This window comes from Pelodiscus sinensis, chromosome 5, assembly GCF_052426305.1.
Source record: "Pelodiscus sinensis isolate ZL-2025 chromosome 5, ASM5242630v1, whole genome shotgun sequence".
NCBI classification, from domain to species: Eukaryota; Metazoa; Chordata; order Testudines; family Trionychidae; genus Pelodiscus; species Pelodiscus sinensis.
This window is the reverse complement of record NC_143056.1, coordinates 43,926,126-43,942,637: the sequence shown is the minus strand read 5'-3', so window position 1 is coordinate 43,942,637 and position 16,512 is coordinate 43,926,126. Positions and strand designations below refer to the sequence as shown.

The window sequence follows — 16,512 nt, the reverse complement described above, 5'->3', positions numbered from 1 at the left end:
CTCTGGAGCAGTTCTCCAGGGCACTTTGTAGTCTCAGCATTCAGGATTTATTTGTTCATGGACCAAATAGTCTTTGACACCCTATCCCTTTCTTTGGCTTCTGCCAATTTGTTGAACTTTTGCAGAAAGATCCTCTCAACCAAACTGAGCTTCCGCCTCTTCTTGATTTCAACATTTCTTACATATGTAGCTTAAGAACATTTTGTCATATTGTTGCTAGAGGGACACACCTATTTGGCAACAAAGAAAACAGGGTGTTACTACTTTCATATCTAATATAGATGGATGGCTTCCTGAGAGTACAGGGTCCGTGCATATAATGTAGCATTATTCTAGCAGTCTGGCTCCATTGCATAAGCACCCTGCTGCTGCTTAAAACATCATGGCAGCTATGGGACTTCCTTATAGAAGTACATGCACTGTGCTTTGACTGGTATTCTAAGATGTCTTGATTAAGAGAATTAAAGAAAACTCACAGTGTTGAAGATCCTATGGCAAGCACATGCAGTGAGAACTTCAGTACCATAACTTCACAGCCAATGCCATAAAGGGCTTTGAGACCCTCAGCTGAAATAAAGGCTAAGTTTTACTATTTGAGTCGATAGGATATTGTTTTATGCTTCTCTTCTGGTTCCAGAGGAAAGGGCACAGTTGTAGTTTCCTTAATTTCTTTGTTTAACTGAAAAGGAAGTTATCTGTATTAGAGTTTTATACTGCTGCCTGTCACTGGGGAACCTGAGCACCTTCTTTATCACTCCATCTAATCTTTCAGGAACTCACTGATTCTATAAATTTTGGGAACATTTTATTTTGGCTATTTTATGCCTGTTTCACTGCTGGATTGATTCTTGTTCCCTAGGACTATGCATGATTATTAGCCTGCAGCACTATGAGTGTGCATGTCACGCTAAAGACAAATCAAAAAATCTGAGTCTAAATTCTCCATTCAGCTTCAAATGCCTTGCACCACTACTGGTGGCATGAAAAGGCCAGAGATCTAGCAGAAATAACCCCTGCAAAATCCCACTGCATAAATGCTAAATAGATGACAATGGCATAGAGTTATTGAATATCTACATCACCTTGCAGCCTGCAAGGCAGGGGATATGTCAGGGGAAGAAGGAGGTATGAGTGAAGCACACTGTATTCCAGGGTCCTCAACTATAGAACAGCATCCAGGGGTCATGGTAGCTAAGTGTAGATAAGCCCATAGCAGGACAGAGAATACATGAGATGCCAAGCTGTGTGCATATGCAGTATTTTACTCCCTAGAGAATCAATTCACATGAAGCTGTTATTATTATTAATTATTATATAGATATAACCATAGGTGTGCCCTGCATTTAAAAGAAAAAATAAAGACATAGTCCCAACCCTGATAAGGTTTCAGTGTAAGTTTCCACTGGTACAATGTGTAGCACTTGTAGGATCTTCCAATTAGTTAGGGAGGGAGCTTAGTAATTCAGTAACCAGTTTCGCAGTCAGCATGTTTCAGTCCTGCACAGCATTTTAAATCTGTCATGTTGGTTGTTTTTTTTAAGTTCCAGAAAGCAAAGTGTCCCCTTGGCACACAGTGACAGTCTGGAACACCCCCAAAATCAACAGCTCATGTTTAACTTCAGGCTCATTAGTGTCATCATATTGATGTGGAAAGTGACACATGGATCCATTCTGTGTGGTTAGTTTTAGTTGACAGAGGATTAGCACCAGAGTTGTTCCTGTCGGATGCCAGGGAGAATACTACAATGCTAGGGCAAGCAGCAAAAACTACACTTAACCATCTTCAGCACCAGAGGCTGACTTCCACTGTGTATTACATTGTGCTACATACCTCAGGTGCTTTTCTACTGTGGCTTTTAAGGACTTAGCAAAGTCATATATGAAATAAAAATAAGAAAAGGATTATAAACAGTCGAAACAATAAAAGTCCCAGGCTAAATGCTGCACTTCCTAATCTGAGGAGATGGGATTCAGCTGCAGCAGTTTAAAGTAGGATCTGGTTTTATCCTCCCTTCCGAACCTTTGGAACAGCTCATCTCCTCCCTCCCTTTGCCCTTCTTTTTAGATGTGCACTGTTCAGGCTACCATGTCCTATTTTCCCCTCTGGACTTTTAACCTGTATAAATGTAGACATAAATTATGGCCAAGCGAGCTAAAAATGGCATGGGCACATGAACAGACCTAGTACTATGTTGCCCCATCCACAGAGATGGCACAGAACTGTTTGTTGTCTCAGCTATGCAAAAAGGTAGCATGAGCCAGAGGACAAGGCACTGGACTACCACTCAGATACTACATTAATTTTCAGTGTAGCTCTTTAGGGCAGGGACTGATTCCTTCTATATGTATATACAGCACCTAGCACAGTGGTAGCCCCATCTTATTTGTGGAGTCTCTAGGGCCTGCTATACTAATACAGATTGTGCCGCAGTGTACTGAAGTTGGCATAGCTGAAAGAACAGACAGTAAGCTCAGCCTCAGCCATGTACACAGTATTTTTATGCTGTGACTGTATTTTATCACCATGGTGGTGCTTGCTGAATGGTGTTGCCTTCCTCCTTTGTCTCACGTGCTGCGGTATAAATGTATGTGCACCATGCTAGAAGGAAACAACAAACCCACGTCATGTGTTTTCAGTTTCCCTGTTTCCCTGTCTTCATAGTAGATGTGTGCAGCATCTGTGTACTTTCCATTGATACAAACAGAGTATACACAGTAACTGTTGGAGATGAGAAGAACAAACCAGCTTCCCTCTGCAGGCACCAAATACATGTCTTGTCAACAAATATTTTGTCACCCTTCTTTGATGGTTTGTTTTGTCTAGTGTGCACCAGGTATTGGGCACTTTACAGGAAGCATACATATCAAAAAGCAGTAGGGCTGAAAGAAAGACTCCTCTAAATATACAGAAGCTTAACTTGGGTTTCAAAGTCTTCACATTGGCGGCATTCGACATCATGGGGACTGCTCTGATATTATAAGCAGCAGAACAGAGTAGAATTCTCTTTGACAATAAATGGGGAGTCAGGCTGGGAGCCCAAGAGAGGAAGGACCCAACAACTATTTACACTGGTTGCTCAATTTTGTGCTAATGAGCACTGGGTTTGATTTTTCACTGCCCTGATGTTTTTTCTACAGCTGTTATACGACAGGAATGAAGATCAAGCTCCTTGCCCCGCAGAACTCAGTCTGCAACTATGTTCAGCCTCACTTTGCTAGGCACAGTTCTGCCCATGCCATAGCTCTCTACACTAGATGGAACTAAGACTAAGATTTCCAGCTCCGAAATCTGCCTGAAAGAAGCCAGAACATCTACCAGCACAACTGGGGTAGTAATCCAGAATCGCAGCAAGTTTCTGGCTACCCTGTAGCTGGGGCAGCCCAGTCCCAGGGCAGGGAGAGAGCAAGACTATCCTGGGGCAGGAGTTGCAGAAGAGATCAGAGAGGCTCCCCGCGCCGCCCCGGGGGAGGGGGGGCGACCGCCAGTATTGGTGATCTGACATAGCCGCTGGCCCGGTTCCTCCGCCCCCGTGGCCCAGATCTCTAAGAATGGAGGTGACCGCGCAGCAGCATCAAGCGCTGCATTTAGCCCATGAGCTCAGGCAGCAGGAGCTGCTGCCAGCAGGATCATCCCAGCCTGGATCTTGTGACGTTCCCTGCTTGGAGACTGCGCCCGAGGCTCTGTTTGTTGCTGTAAACAGACTCAGCGCTGCAGCTTCCCTGTTACTATGTATAGCTGTGCGATCTCTTGTCTCCCGTGCCAGGCGAGTCTGCGGTCTGGCTCCTCCTGACTTGGCCTGACCTGAGCCTGGGCTGCCTGACATCCCCACTGTGGGTGGGTGTCTCCGAACTTCATTGCCACGAGAGTTACAGCAAATCCAAACTCTGGGAAAGGAGAAAACTCCTCTGCCTGAAACCACCGCTGCTTGGCAGTCTCCCAGGCAAGCAGCCCCCTATCTACATACCATGGCACAGGGCATATCTCAACAATTCCCTCTCATTACTGTTTGTATACAGCTTTTTTAGGAAGTTCAGTGCCCAGTAAATAACAATAGCCTCCCCTGTGGCACTGTCCTCCTTCAAAGCACAGGGTGGACTTTAACTAACGACTCCTCCCTGTGCCCATTATTCACTATATTCCCAGCTATTATTCTACATATTTAATAACAGGAATAATAATTGCACAGGAGTGTAACATTTTCCCCAATGCAGGAAATGGAGGCGGTTATATTTTCCACATGTACATTCTGTAATATTCCAGTCCCAAAGTATAGCCAGAAAGAGTTCTATGCCAGGGATCCGGACTTATTTACAATAAAATACGTGTGTTTCTTTAGTGAGTAACTGCTCCATAACACCCAGTATACACCGCATCATTTTTTATTTAGCTTTTAGTTAAGTTTGTTGGGTCTTGTATAATAAATATTGTTTTAAGAAAAAATAAAAGGGATACAATCTATGTTCACAAAGTAGATATAACTTGCACCTTTTCTTGGACACAAACAGGTATAATTGCCATTCAAATTTCTGCAAGTGAAATGATATATTCTGGATGGATTGGGAAAATGGCCCATGATATCGGTAGGTTCCAAAGTACATTCAAGTTAATGGGAGCCTCACTATTGACTTCAATAGGTTTTGGATAAGGGTGACTGCACTGATAACCACTAGATAACACAGCTCTTTTTGCAGTGCATATAAAGCAAAATGCAGAAAATGAGTTTGTGAAGAACAAGTCATGCCAAACTAATCTGATAGCTTTCTTTAATAGGATAACGAGCCTTGTGGATAAGGGAGAAGCGGTGGATGTCATATACGTAGACTTTAGTAAGGCATTTGATACGGTCTCGCATGATATTCTTATTGATAAACTAGGCAAATATAACTTAGATAGGGCCACGATAAGGTGGGTGCATAATTGGCTGGATAACCGTAGTCAGAGAGTTGTTGTTAACGGTGCTAAATCCTGCTGGAAAGGGACGACAAGTGGAGTTCCGCAAGGGTCTGTTTTGGGACCCGTACTGTTCAATATCTTCATCAATGACATAGATATTGGGATAGAGAGTACGCTTATTAAGTTTGCATATGATACCAAACTGGGTGGGGTTGCAACTTCTTTGGAGGATAGGGACATAATTCAAAATGACCGTAGCAAGTTAGAGAAATGGTCAGAGGTAAACAGGATGAAGTTTAATAAAGAGAAATGCAAAGTGCTCCACTTAGGAAGGAAAAATCAGTTCCATACATACAAGATGGGAAGCGACTGTCTAGGAAGGAGCATGGCGGAAAGGGATCTAGGGGTCATAGTGGACCACAAGTTAAATATGAGTCAACAGTGTGATGCTGTTGTAAAAAAAGCAAATATGATTCTAGGTTGTATCAACAGGTGTGTTGTAAGCAAAACTCGTGAAGTCATTCTGCCGCTCTACTCTGCACTAGTTAGGCCTCAGCTGGAGTACTGTGTCCGGTTCTGGGCGCCACATTTCAAGAAAGATGTGGAGAAATTGGAAAGAGTACAGAGAAGAGCGACAAGAATGATTAAAGGTCTAGAGAACATGACCTGTGAAGCCAGGCTTCATGAACTGGGCTTGTTTAGTTTGGAAAAAAGAAGATTAAGGGGGGACATGATAGTGGTTTTCAAATATCTAAAAGGATGTCACAAGGAGGAAGGAGAAACTTTGATCCTCTTGGTTTCTGAGGACAAGACAAGGAGTAATGGGCTTAAAATGGAGCAGGGGAGGTTTAGATTGGACATTAGGAAAAAATTCCTAACTGTCAGGGTGGTCAAATATTGGAATAAATTGCCAAGGGAGGTGGTGGAATCTCCCTCTCTGGAGATATTTAAGAACAGGTTAGACAGACATCTGTCAGGGATGGTGTAGACGGAGCTTGGTCCTGCCTTGAGGGCGGGGGGCTGGACTCGATGACCTCTCGAGGTCCCTTCCAGTCCCATGATTCTTTGATTCTATGATTTGTAAAGGCAGTTCCTCCAGCTGCAAGTTTTCATTATATAAAAGCATTTTAAAGGTGAACAAAAATGTGATTAACTTTTCTCCAAATACTTTACAATATCCTAAAGTGAAATGCACAGTACCTGACTCCCTGCAAGGGCAGTACTACACAGCAAATAACAAGAAATCTACTTACTTTATGACACTTTGTATACAATTAACAGGCTTATTATATAGAATGCACATATTAATTTAGAAATGTTAGATAAGATAGGACAACACCAGATACTTAAATATGCTGGATAAAAAGTACAACATAAAATACAGGCTTCTCAAAAACAAAACAACCCCCCCAACACAACTGTTCATTTCTTCATGATCAACAGCTCTTTTACAGCTAAGCTATAATTTAAAAGTTATTCTAACAACCAACAAAACAGCACAATCCTTCTTCCCTAAATAATAGCAAAGACATTTATTGTTTTCCATCTACCTTTAAAAGGTATTAGGAAAGCCTTATGATATTTAAAAAAAATCAACAATAAAAAAAGATAATGAAACTAACAAGACTGGCCTTCTATTTCTGCTGCTTACTTACACTGCTTTTCCCAAGCTGCCCCTATTATCCTTTTCCCAACCTTCCTCTGTATTTTGTTTGTTAACAGCTGAGTCCGTCTGGTCAGGGACCTTGTCTTCAGACGTGTATGTAAAGTGAAAAGCAAGTTTAATATCATGTGGTAATATAGCTGCAATCGAACTTGTTTAGAACTATTTGAACGGGGCTGAGTAAGAGGAAGCAGGTGCAGATAGCAGAAGGGCTGAAAAAGTCACCTTTGGGCCTTAAAGGTGAATGAACTCTGTGGAGGTTTCTAACTAACCGAACGTGATTCTCCTTGTGGGGGTGGGACGCTATTGCAGCAGGGACTTGAACCTGAGTTTGGCCTCAACAAGAGGACCTGCAATCTGCCTACATAGCCCAAGCGCTCGCTCTCTCTCTCTCTCTCTCTCTCTCTCTCTCTCTCACACACACACACACACACACACTCGCGCTCCTCACTTGGCTGCAGCCTGGAGCGGTTCCCGTCAGTCACACCCCCTTGCACAGGATGTATCCCATATAAGGATATCTGCGTCAGTGGGTTCCCGAGCTGGGACTGTACCATTATGGAAGGGGGAACACCAGCAGCCCTTCCTGACCCTGAGCGGCTCAGACCCCTTGAAAATTCTCAGGGTAACCACCTTGACATGGAGTGGCGAGCCCACTGGATTACGTAAAAGATGGGAGAGGGAGGCGGAAGTTGTGGTGAAAGCTTAGAGGCGGAGCATCCCGCCGTCCCCCCTCCCACAGATGTTGGGTCTGCCAGTGACGACATAGGCTTCATTCACAAAGGAGGGTTTAAAAGGTGGGGCTCCGCACTCTACTCCAGCAGCAGAGCTAATCTGAGTGACTGAGCCGGGAAAGGGACGAGAGATACGGCTGGGGACAGACAATCCGGACAGAGGGATAGTCGGCCCGGACAGACACACAGTCAACCGGGACAGCCTCACCGCCTAAACGGGGTTTGGACAATCCTAGCCTAGACGATATGATGTACCAAGGCTTCACCACCGACTATGACGCGTCTTCCTCCCGCTGCAGCAGCGCTTCTCCGGCCGGGGACAGCCTCACCTACTACACTTCCCCGGCGGATTCCTTTTCCAGCATGGGCTCGCCTGTCAACCAGCAGGTGAGGGACCGGGACTCTGGCTGGTGACGGCCCCCGGGGCAGTAACTGCTGCGGGCAGGGGGAGCAGTCTGCGCCTCCAAACATCGCACAGTGACAGACGGGGCAACTCAGGTGCAGAGATAACCCGCATCAGGAAGGGTCTGTCCTGCACTGGGCGCACCTCTTCTCCTCGGTGCCTCTGCATGGGAGAGAAGGAGGCAGCAGTCTAGCTCCCTGTCCTGGAGAGTTAGTGTGTGTGTGCGGGGGGGGGGGGGGGAGGCTACTCTGAGATGTGGGGGAGGCCACTGTCTGGTCCCTGCAACAGGGAAGAGGGATTGTGGCCCAGGCTCCGCTCTGCGGCGGGTGTGTAAAGCGGTTTCATTGATAAAACGAGAGTTCATTGAGGAGACTCCGGAGCGGCGCCTGCGTCAGTGCAGACGTCAGGGATATTTATAACAAACCCCCTTTTCATGTGGAGTCTGATGATGGTAGCGCAGCGCTTGAGCCTGCCTAGCTCCGGGGGCTGAAGGCCTGGCTCAAAATAGCACAGAACTAAGCCTCTGGGTCACTGTGTCTGATATGCCTGGTGAGGGGGTGCAGGACGGGGAGAGGGGGTTCCTCCTCATCCAGGCCTAGGCTTCTGTTACTAATATCAATTCTCTGTGTTTTCAGGATTTCTGCACGGACCTAGCTGTCTCAAGTGCCAACTTCGTACCCACAGTGACTGCCATCTCTACCAGTCCAGATCTGCAATGGATGGTACAGCCCACCTTAATCTCTTCAGTGGCACCCTCCCAGAACCGGGCCCATCTCTACGGGGTCCCTACTCCTCCAGCCAGCGCCTATTCGAGAGCTGGAATTGTCAAAAGCGCAGGAGGCAGAGGGCAAAGCATTGGAAGAAGGGGCAAAATCGAGCAGGTGAGTACACAGCCCTCTGCGATCGTCCCTAGGTAGCATCTGGGCAGGGGGATAGAAGGGGAAGGGCAATTCTGACGGCTCTTCGAGAGCCGCTCAGCAGAAGACACTGACCTATCAGTTGCACTGAATGGGAAGGGTGAATAGCTGAGGGATAACCCGGCTCAGCGCCAATAGGACTGTCCGAGGAGCTGGAGTTCGCTTGGTTCTCCTGCTCAGAACCTTCCTTGGCATGCCTGTTAGACGCAGTCTATGAGCACCTTAACATGGCTTAGGCGGGAGAGACCCGGAAGGGGAGCTTGGCCTGGCGGTGGTGAGGCAGCCAGGGCTCACCGGCGTGGGGTGGCAGCGGATTCTAACCGTGCTCGTTCTCTCTCCTTAGCTGTCCCCAGAGGAAGAGGAAAAGAGGAGGATCCGGAGGGAAAGGAACAAAATGGCAGCAGCTAAGTGCCGCAACCGGAGGCGAGAACTGACAGACACGCTGCAAGCGGTAAGTTCTCCTCCGCCTCCGACCCCTACCACAAGCCGCGCACCGAGCACCTGTGCGCCCCTAGGGGGCACCGGGCACGCCTGCGACTCTGTCTCATTCCCCTCTCGCTGTGCCCGCAGGAGACCGATCAGCTGGAGGAGGAGAAGTCAGCGCTGCAGACCGAGATCGCTAACCTGCTGAAGGAGAAGGAGAAGCTCCAGTTCATCCTGGCTGCGCACCGACCAGCCTGCAAGATCCCGGAGGAGCTGCAGTTCTCCGAGGAGCTCGCTGTCTCCTCGCTGGACCTGAGCGGCCTGAGCGAGGCGCCTGTGCCCAGCTCCCCAGAGTCCGAGGAGGCCGCCTTCGCTCTGCCCATGATACAGGAGGCCGCTCAGCCCGAGCCCCTGCCGGAGCCTCCCAAAGGAAGCAGCGGCCTGGAGCTGAAGCCCGAGCCCTTCGATGAATTCCTCTTCCCGCACGCGTCCCGGGAGACTGCCCGCTCTGTGCCCGATATGGACTTAGCCGGCTCCTCATCCTTCTATGCGGCAGACTGGGAGCCCCTGGCGGCCGGGGCGTGCGGGGAGCTGGAGCCGCTCTGCACCCCAGTGGTGACCTGCACCCCCTGCCCCAGCACTTACACCTCTACTTTCGTCTTCACCTACCCCGAGGCCGACTCCTTCCCCAGCTGTGCGGCCGCGCACAGGAAGGGCAGCAGTAGCAACGAGCCCTCCTCCGACTCGCTCAGCTCCCCTACCCTGCTGGCTTTGTGAGGGGCCTTAGCTCCAGGGCACTGACTGCAGGGCGAGGGGTGAACACAGCGGATCCCGAGCCTCCCATCTGCTGCTGTATGTGTGTGGGGGGCCTTTCACCACAAAGGATCCACCTTCTTCCTGGGGGGGTTCCTGCAGCCCGACACCCCAGATTAGGGGAGGGCAAAGCGTCCTTCCCCCTGGGCTTGCGTAGGCCGGTCCGGTGCTAAAGGACCCTGCAGAATGATCTGCAGCCAGGCCTCAGACCTCTTCCAGAGATGTAGCAAATCGCATGGAGTTTGTCTTGTCCCCAGTGACCCATCCATGAGAGCTGGTAGTCTGTAGCATGTCCAACATGGCTGGGTTGGTGATTTCTTTTCCCTACTTAGTATTCACTAGCATTAATTAATCTATTGGTTTAATGATTGGAATTTAACCTGGTGCTGGGTATCTCCAACTCGTATCTAGTGCAGCTGATTTAACAATAACTACTGTGTTCCTGGCAATATCGTGTTCTGATGACTTTAGCAATGACCCATCTTAACTGGGAAAGAGACAATATATCATTTTCTAGTAGATAGAGATAAATAGCTATATCCATGTACTGTAGTTCTTCTACATCAATGTTCATTGTAACTGTACTGATCATGCATTGTTGAGGTGGTCTGAATGTTCTGACATAAGTTTTCCATGAAAACGTTTTTATTGTGTCTTTATTTTATTTATTAAGATGGATTCTCAGATATTTATATTTTTATTTTATTTTTTTCTACCTTGAGGTCTTTGAGATGTGGAAAGTGAATTTGGATGAAACTTAAGCAGTGTTTGCTTATTATTGTTAAGAGACATTGTCAATAAAAGCATTCAACTTAAATGCTATACCTGTTTTTGGTGTCTTTAATGAGACTAACAGCCAAGTGCTGTGAAAAGTTACTTAATAGGCATATTCACTACTTAACTGCGGGGCTCAATGTGCTACTGCCAAACTTCCACATACAAACAACATTTCTCATGCTATCTCCTCACTTTGCTGGCCTTACACTATGGTCTGTCAGTGAAAACCTACGATTCCTAGAAGCCTCCTATAGTCAGAGGAAAACAAAGGTCAGGACTAGATTGATCATGGAGTAACTGAACTTAAATGACCCAGAAGCAACATTGGAAGTGGGGAGAGGAGGAACATAGCCTTACTTTATAGGATTTATTTTGCCCTGATTCTCATTTTGCCATCTTTCTCTGGACAATACCATTATTCCCTCTGCATGTTTTATTTTCTGCAGCAAATCCTTCTATTTTTTCCTTATCTTTCTTCCCATAATATGTCCTTCTCCCACTCCCTCAATTATTAGCAATATATCTGTATGTATTTAACAGTGGACACATCACTGTCAGTACATGATCAAGGAGAAGAAAAACACTTAGGCTTGTGTTCAGTAACATTTTTCTCTGCAGCTATGAGGACTGGAACCTCACTCTCACAAGGCAGTCCAGGCTCTGCAGAGCCTGAACACTATAGAAACCATTAACTTCCCTCTGGTGCCCATCTTTAGCAAATCCTGCTATAGCAAAACCTGAGCATCTCATGTTTTTATGCTGCATAAACATAAGTACCCAAAATATCACAGTTCAAATGGCAATACATGTTGTCTATCAAAGAATTTTCAACTCCTCCCTTTACTTCATTCCCTCTTTCTATTATCCTTTATTTATACCCATGCAAAGATGGATATAGTTATACATTTTCTATTAGATGGGAGAGCCTAGTGGCTGTAGATTTCTTTCCCTCCCCTTGGACATGTTTTAAAATAACTCCCTCCTCCCTCCTCTTAAGGTGCCTTCCCTTCCCTGATTCCCTGTGTTTGGGTATAGAAACTCAGTAGCTCTTCTGAGGGGGAATATACAAATTTATTAAAAGTAATTTGGAATGAAGATAAAGTTGCAGCAGGGGCTATGAGCTTGGAGGCAGAGACTGTTTCTCTGTCTCTAAAATCAGATGAGTAGACACTAAACTTGACTGCAGTAGTGAAGGAGCAAGGGCAACAAAGAAGGCTGTGGTCTAGACTAAGCTCAGAAATTGTGTCAATGTCTTGAGAAGCATAGGGTCACTCAAAGGTTGTTTCAAGGATTCAATTCCCCAAACCAGGAATTACTAACATTAGAAATAAGTGTGAAGCCTAATCAGGGGCAATATCCTTTAGATGCTCTCTGCAGAATTTCTAGATGAGACAAGTCTGAAATACTCCCCAGGTGCTGCATCTTACCTGGACAGTGATGAGTGAAACCAACCAAATCTTCTACAGCTTCCAGCCCAAGGTGACTAGTGGTTCTTCTAGATATAGCACTAGGAAAGCTCCTGAGGCAGGAATATCTTGCCGGCCCCAGTAGCATTTGGTTACCTGCAGGAATGCTTTTATTGTTGGAAGTTACTACAGCTATTCTAGATTTAGTTAATTTAACTTCTGTTTTCTCTGGCTTCAACAGTATACTCTGCCTCTTTACCCAAAATGAGATACAAGAGCAGACATGTACCATACTTTGTATCCATATTGTAGATAAATAGCCTCTCAACATTAAGGCTACATACTGTATGATGATAATATTTATGTAACTTCCTGTTTTAACAACAACATTAAACAGGAATCTCCTATTATCAGATGACACAGATCTCAAGCATTGATCCTAGTGTCAGACATCCAACACTTAGAAACAGATACTGCCAATCTGTTTTATGTGAAAAGTGCCAACACACTATAGTAATGGGCAGCAGTACCAAACTGTGAGCTGACATACAGATTTAGCTTTAATAGTGTGCTGGTTGTGAGAAACAATTATCAAGGTGAGGTTCATGCATTAGAGTTTACAATCTAAACTCAAATATATTTGAGGTGCTGTTTTTTGGCAAAGCTCCTAATAAATAGATCATTGGTTTTCAAAGCATGGGGCAGGCCTTCCAAGGGTGACATAGGAACATTTCAAGGGAGGCACAAGCAGCATGCTTTTTTTTCTTGTAAAGAGCTGTTAGTCCAACGTGGCTGGGGCTCAGGCAAAAGAACCACGAACACCTGGAAGACAGAGATGAAGGGGAACAGCCAGAAACCCTACCATCTGGGCTTAGGCTCTCCTTTCCGACCTCTCACTGGAAGAAAGCTCAGGGTCAGATTCTCTCCTTCCCCCCAGCCTATTCATCAACTGGAGGCAGCGGAGCTCCATTTACAGCCCTGGGGTGGCAGCACTGGCAACATTGAATGGTGACAATGGGGCACTAAGTCTGCTGTGAAAAGTGATATTGATAAATATTATTTTTCACATCACTGCTTTTACTTCCGTGCTGCTGCTGGCATGGCACTACCCTCAAAGCTGGGTGCTCAGCTAGCAGTTGCTGCTCTCAATTCTGCCTTCAGAACGGAGTAGGTGTATGTACTAGGGAGAAGTGCTTACTGCAGACAAAAAGAAGGGGGGGGGCTTATCAAATAATTTTGAGAACCACTGGCACAGAGGGAGCAAAATGTGTGGTCCGAAGAGCAGTACTGGGAGATGGATTTGTGAGGGACTGAACAGAAATCTACAAGTAGTAAGGAGAGCCCCCTCTCAAAGAGTGGTGTCTGATCAGACTTCTTTACACACAACTGATGAAAACATAAGTCAGTGTTTATCACACACTGTGGTGAAAACGAAAAGTCCAGAAGTAGAAATTGGACATACGACATTTGCTTAAACAGTGGAGACAACAGGCAATTAGAATATCTTGAATTTTATTTATGACATCATAGATGTAAATCCTTTAGTTTTACAGTTATGCTAATACACAAAAATGTGTTCCTACATCATGTTTAACCAACCTAGATTAAGTTTTAGAAGTTGTTCTGATTTATGCAGCTCACAATTCAAAAGGTTTAAAGATGGCTTAAAGCTCTGGACCCTCTAGATTTTGCTGTGTGATTTGCGCAGCACAGAAACAACTCTTTGTCTTTTTGAATGCACTTATGGAGATATGAATGCTTGTTGTACAATATAAATAAAAATCCCCTCCTGTCTATGGAACATTTCCTTGGTCTGAGTTACATGCCACAGACTATCTGCAAAATGGGGAGAAGGGTTTGTCATTGACTTCAGTAGAGCTAGGGTTTCACCCAGAATGAGTTCTCTTAATCTGTTTGCTCTGATTTTCTGGTCTAAAGTACAGACATAGGTACCTGTCCTACAGTGGGCTCTGCAAGCAGAACAATATTGGGGGGAGGAGTTATGTGAGCACAAGACTCTACTCACAAAAGATCCAGTAACAGAATCACAGTCAGAGTCTGATCTTATTTACTTTCTTATTCCATGGGACTACATGGTCATACATGACTTACTTTACAAGGAAGAACTATTTTTGTTTGAATATTTTCATGGGATGGGATGATGCAGCCATACATCTACATTTTGAATAAATACATAATCCTCAGTTATCAATCATATTTTGGTACTCACATTACATAGATTTTGGTAAAAATAAAACAATCCGAATAATTAACTAATTAATTAGTTAGCCTAACAATCTGGTACATAGGTCTCAGAGAAGTAGGCACATTAGTCTGTAACTGAAAAAAGTTGAACTTTTTTTTTCCCAGCACCTTAGAGACTAATAAAACATGTAGCTAGTATCATGAGCTCTTGTGACCACAACCCACTTCTTCAGATAAAAGAATTGGGCTGTGCCCACAAAAGCTCATGATACTAGCTACATTTTTGTTAGTCTTTAAGGGTGCATCCAGACAGCAGCGCTATTTTGGGATTCTTCTGAAATAGCTTTCGAAATAACGGGTGTACTATTCCAATGTCCCTGTAAACCTTAGTAATAGAAATGTAGCCATGTTAGTCTGGTGTAGCTGAAGCAAAATACAGGACTATGTAGCACTTTAAAGACTAACAAGATGGTTTATTAGATTATGAGCTTTCGTGGGCCAGACCCACTTCCTCAGATCAAATAGTGGGCCAGACCTTGTTCCACAAGGATTAAAGGATGTTTTGGAATAGCACACTATTTTGAAATCTGGTGCTGTGTAGGCAGCTTATTTCAAAATGTGGTGCTATTTCAAAATTAACTTGAAATAAGCTATGCAAATTGCATAGCTTATTTTGAGCTAAGGGTGCAGTGTAGATGCACTTTAAGGTGCTGCAGGACCATTCATTGTTTTTTAAATCAGGTATATAGATTAGGACTGAACAGACAATTATGATATTTGCATATAAATGAGATCAATTCTTAACCCTATCCTACATCATTAGACTAAACCTGCTGCTGCTAGAATATCAGTATGATGGCAATCTCCAATGCTGGGAATGAGCAACACTTGGTTACAGGAAACCCCTGACTTCTAACCCCCTGAGTTCCAACCCCCTGCACTTACAAGCATTTTTGTAAGTGCAGAAGGGTCCGAAAACCCCCAACTTATGTCCTCGGCCCTTCATTTACGACGGCGCCTGATACCTACCGTAAATGTGGGTTAAAGTTACGACGTCCCCAACTTGCGAAGTTTCTCCAAGATCCAATTGTGTTGCAAATCGGGGGCCACCTGTACCTGTTCTGTTCATTCCCTCTGGGACACCTGGTATTGGCCACTGTCAGACGACAGGATACTGGGCTAGATGGACCTTCTGTCTGACCCAGTATGGCTGTTCTTAGGTAGCACTATCAGCATCATTCACTATTGAAGAAGAGTGATAGCATTTCTAAATATGGTTTTGAAAATCCATTAGCCATGTCTATTTTTGTTTTGTGTAATTACTGAGCTGTTTGAGGTAATCACTGAGGTTTCCAGTATTAGTTAATTCCAAATATTGGGAAAACGTAGCAATAGTCTATTCATCAAAAGATTCACTTTGCTTTGTGCTTGTGAAAAACAGAAGGATTTGACAAATTTCAACTTCCTCTGTGCCTGCCTTTACCTTATGGAAGAATCTAACAGGACCAGGCACTTTTCAGTGCCAGTAACTGCCATAATATACTATCTATATTTTTGGTTACGTCTCTAAGGTGTTACAGGACCATTCGTTATTTTTTAAGTATTTTAGTTACAGACTAATAGGGCTACCCCTCTTGGGTAGCACAAATCTAAGAAGTTAGCACTGCCGATGAGAGTTCCCAGTATCAGGCTGAGAAAGGGCGATGTCCCAGTGGCAAGGGGGTGTGTCATTGATCACACGAGATGGTTCACGGACACAAAATAACTCTGCCGCAGCACGGAAGACTCGAGGCCCGCCCCTCTCTTTACCCTAAGGAACCTTTCTTCTGGGCACATGGGGGAGCGCTGCCCCCCTTTCAGAGGGAGCGCTCTCTGCCCAGCACAAACATCGCGCCTGCTCTGCTGCCCGCGCCTCTGGCTGCGGCTTGCTGCACGTTACCCCGTGTGGTTCGATACAGGCGGAAGGGGATTAGCAGGGGTCCGGGGGCCCAGGGCTAGTCCCGAGGGGGGCCCTCCCTGGAGCTGGTCTCGGAAGGGACGCAGCGGGGAAAGGCGCGCGCTCCTCTGCCTGTCCGCAGTGCCACGCCTGGCCCCACGCCGCTCGGGACCTGAGACCGGCCCGCCTCACGCGCCGCGCCTGGCTCCCAGCTCCCACCCGTCTCCTCATCGGCCGCCTGCACGCGTCCCGCTGCTACAGCCTGCCCTGAGCCGCCCTTCCCCCGCGAGCTGTTTACTGTTTGGTTTCCAGGGCGCTGGGCAGGGCACCACGTCGTCACG

The 16,512-nt window shown here is 45.8% G+C and overlaps 1 protein-coding gene across 1 annotated transcript; it reads left to right on the top strand.

Moving 5' to 3' along the window:
• Positions 1-7,367: 7,367 nt before the first annotated feature.
• On the top strand, positions 7,368-10,669 carry FOS (Fos proto-oncogene, AP-1 transcription factor subunit). Its single transcript, XM_006117769.5, has 4 exons — positions 7,368-7,678; positions 8,330-8,575; positions 8,955-9,062; positions 9,182-10,669. The coding sequence occupies exons 1-4, from the start codon at positions 7,538-7,540 to the stop codon at positions 9,809-9,811; spliced, it is 1,125 nt and encodes a 374-aa protein (XP_006117831.2). The 5' UTR covers positions 7,368-7,537; the 3' UTR covers positions 9,812-10,669.
• Positions 10,670-16,512: the final 5,843 nt, after the last annotated feature.

What these genes read in the sequence shown, in the direction of transcription:
- FOS (XM_006117769.5), top strand. Translation starts at nt 7,538, where the DNA reads ATGATGTACCAAGGCTTCACCACCGACTATGACGCGTCTTCCTCCCGC. An exon ending in GCTCGCCTGTCAACCAGCAG is followed by an intron (nt 7,679 to 8,329) that starts GTGAGGGACCGG and finishes CTGTGTTTTCAG; the next exon opens with GATTTCTGCACGGACCTAGC. An exon ending in TGACAGACACGCTGCAAGCG is followed by an intron (nt 9,063 to 9,181) that starts GTAAGTTCTCCT and finishes CTGTGCCCGCAG; the next exon opens with GAGACCGATCAGCTGGAGGA.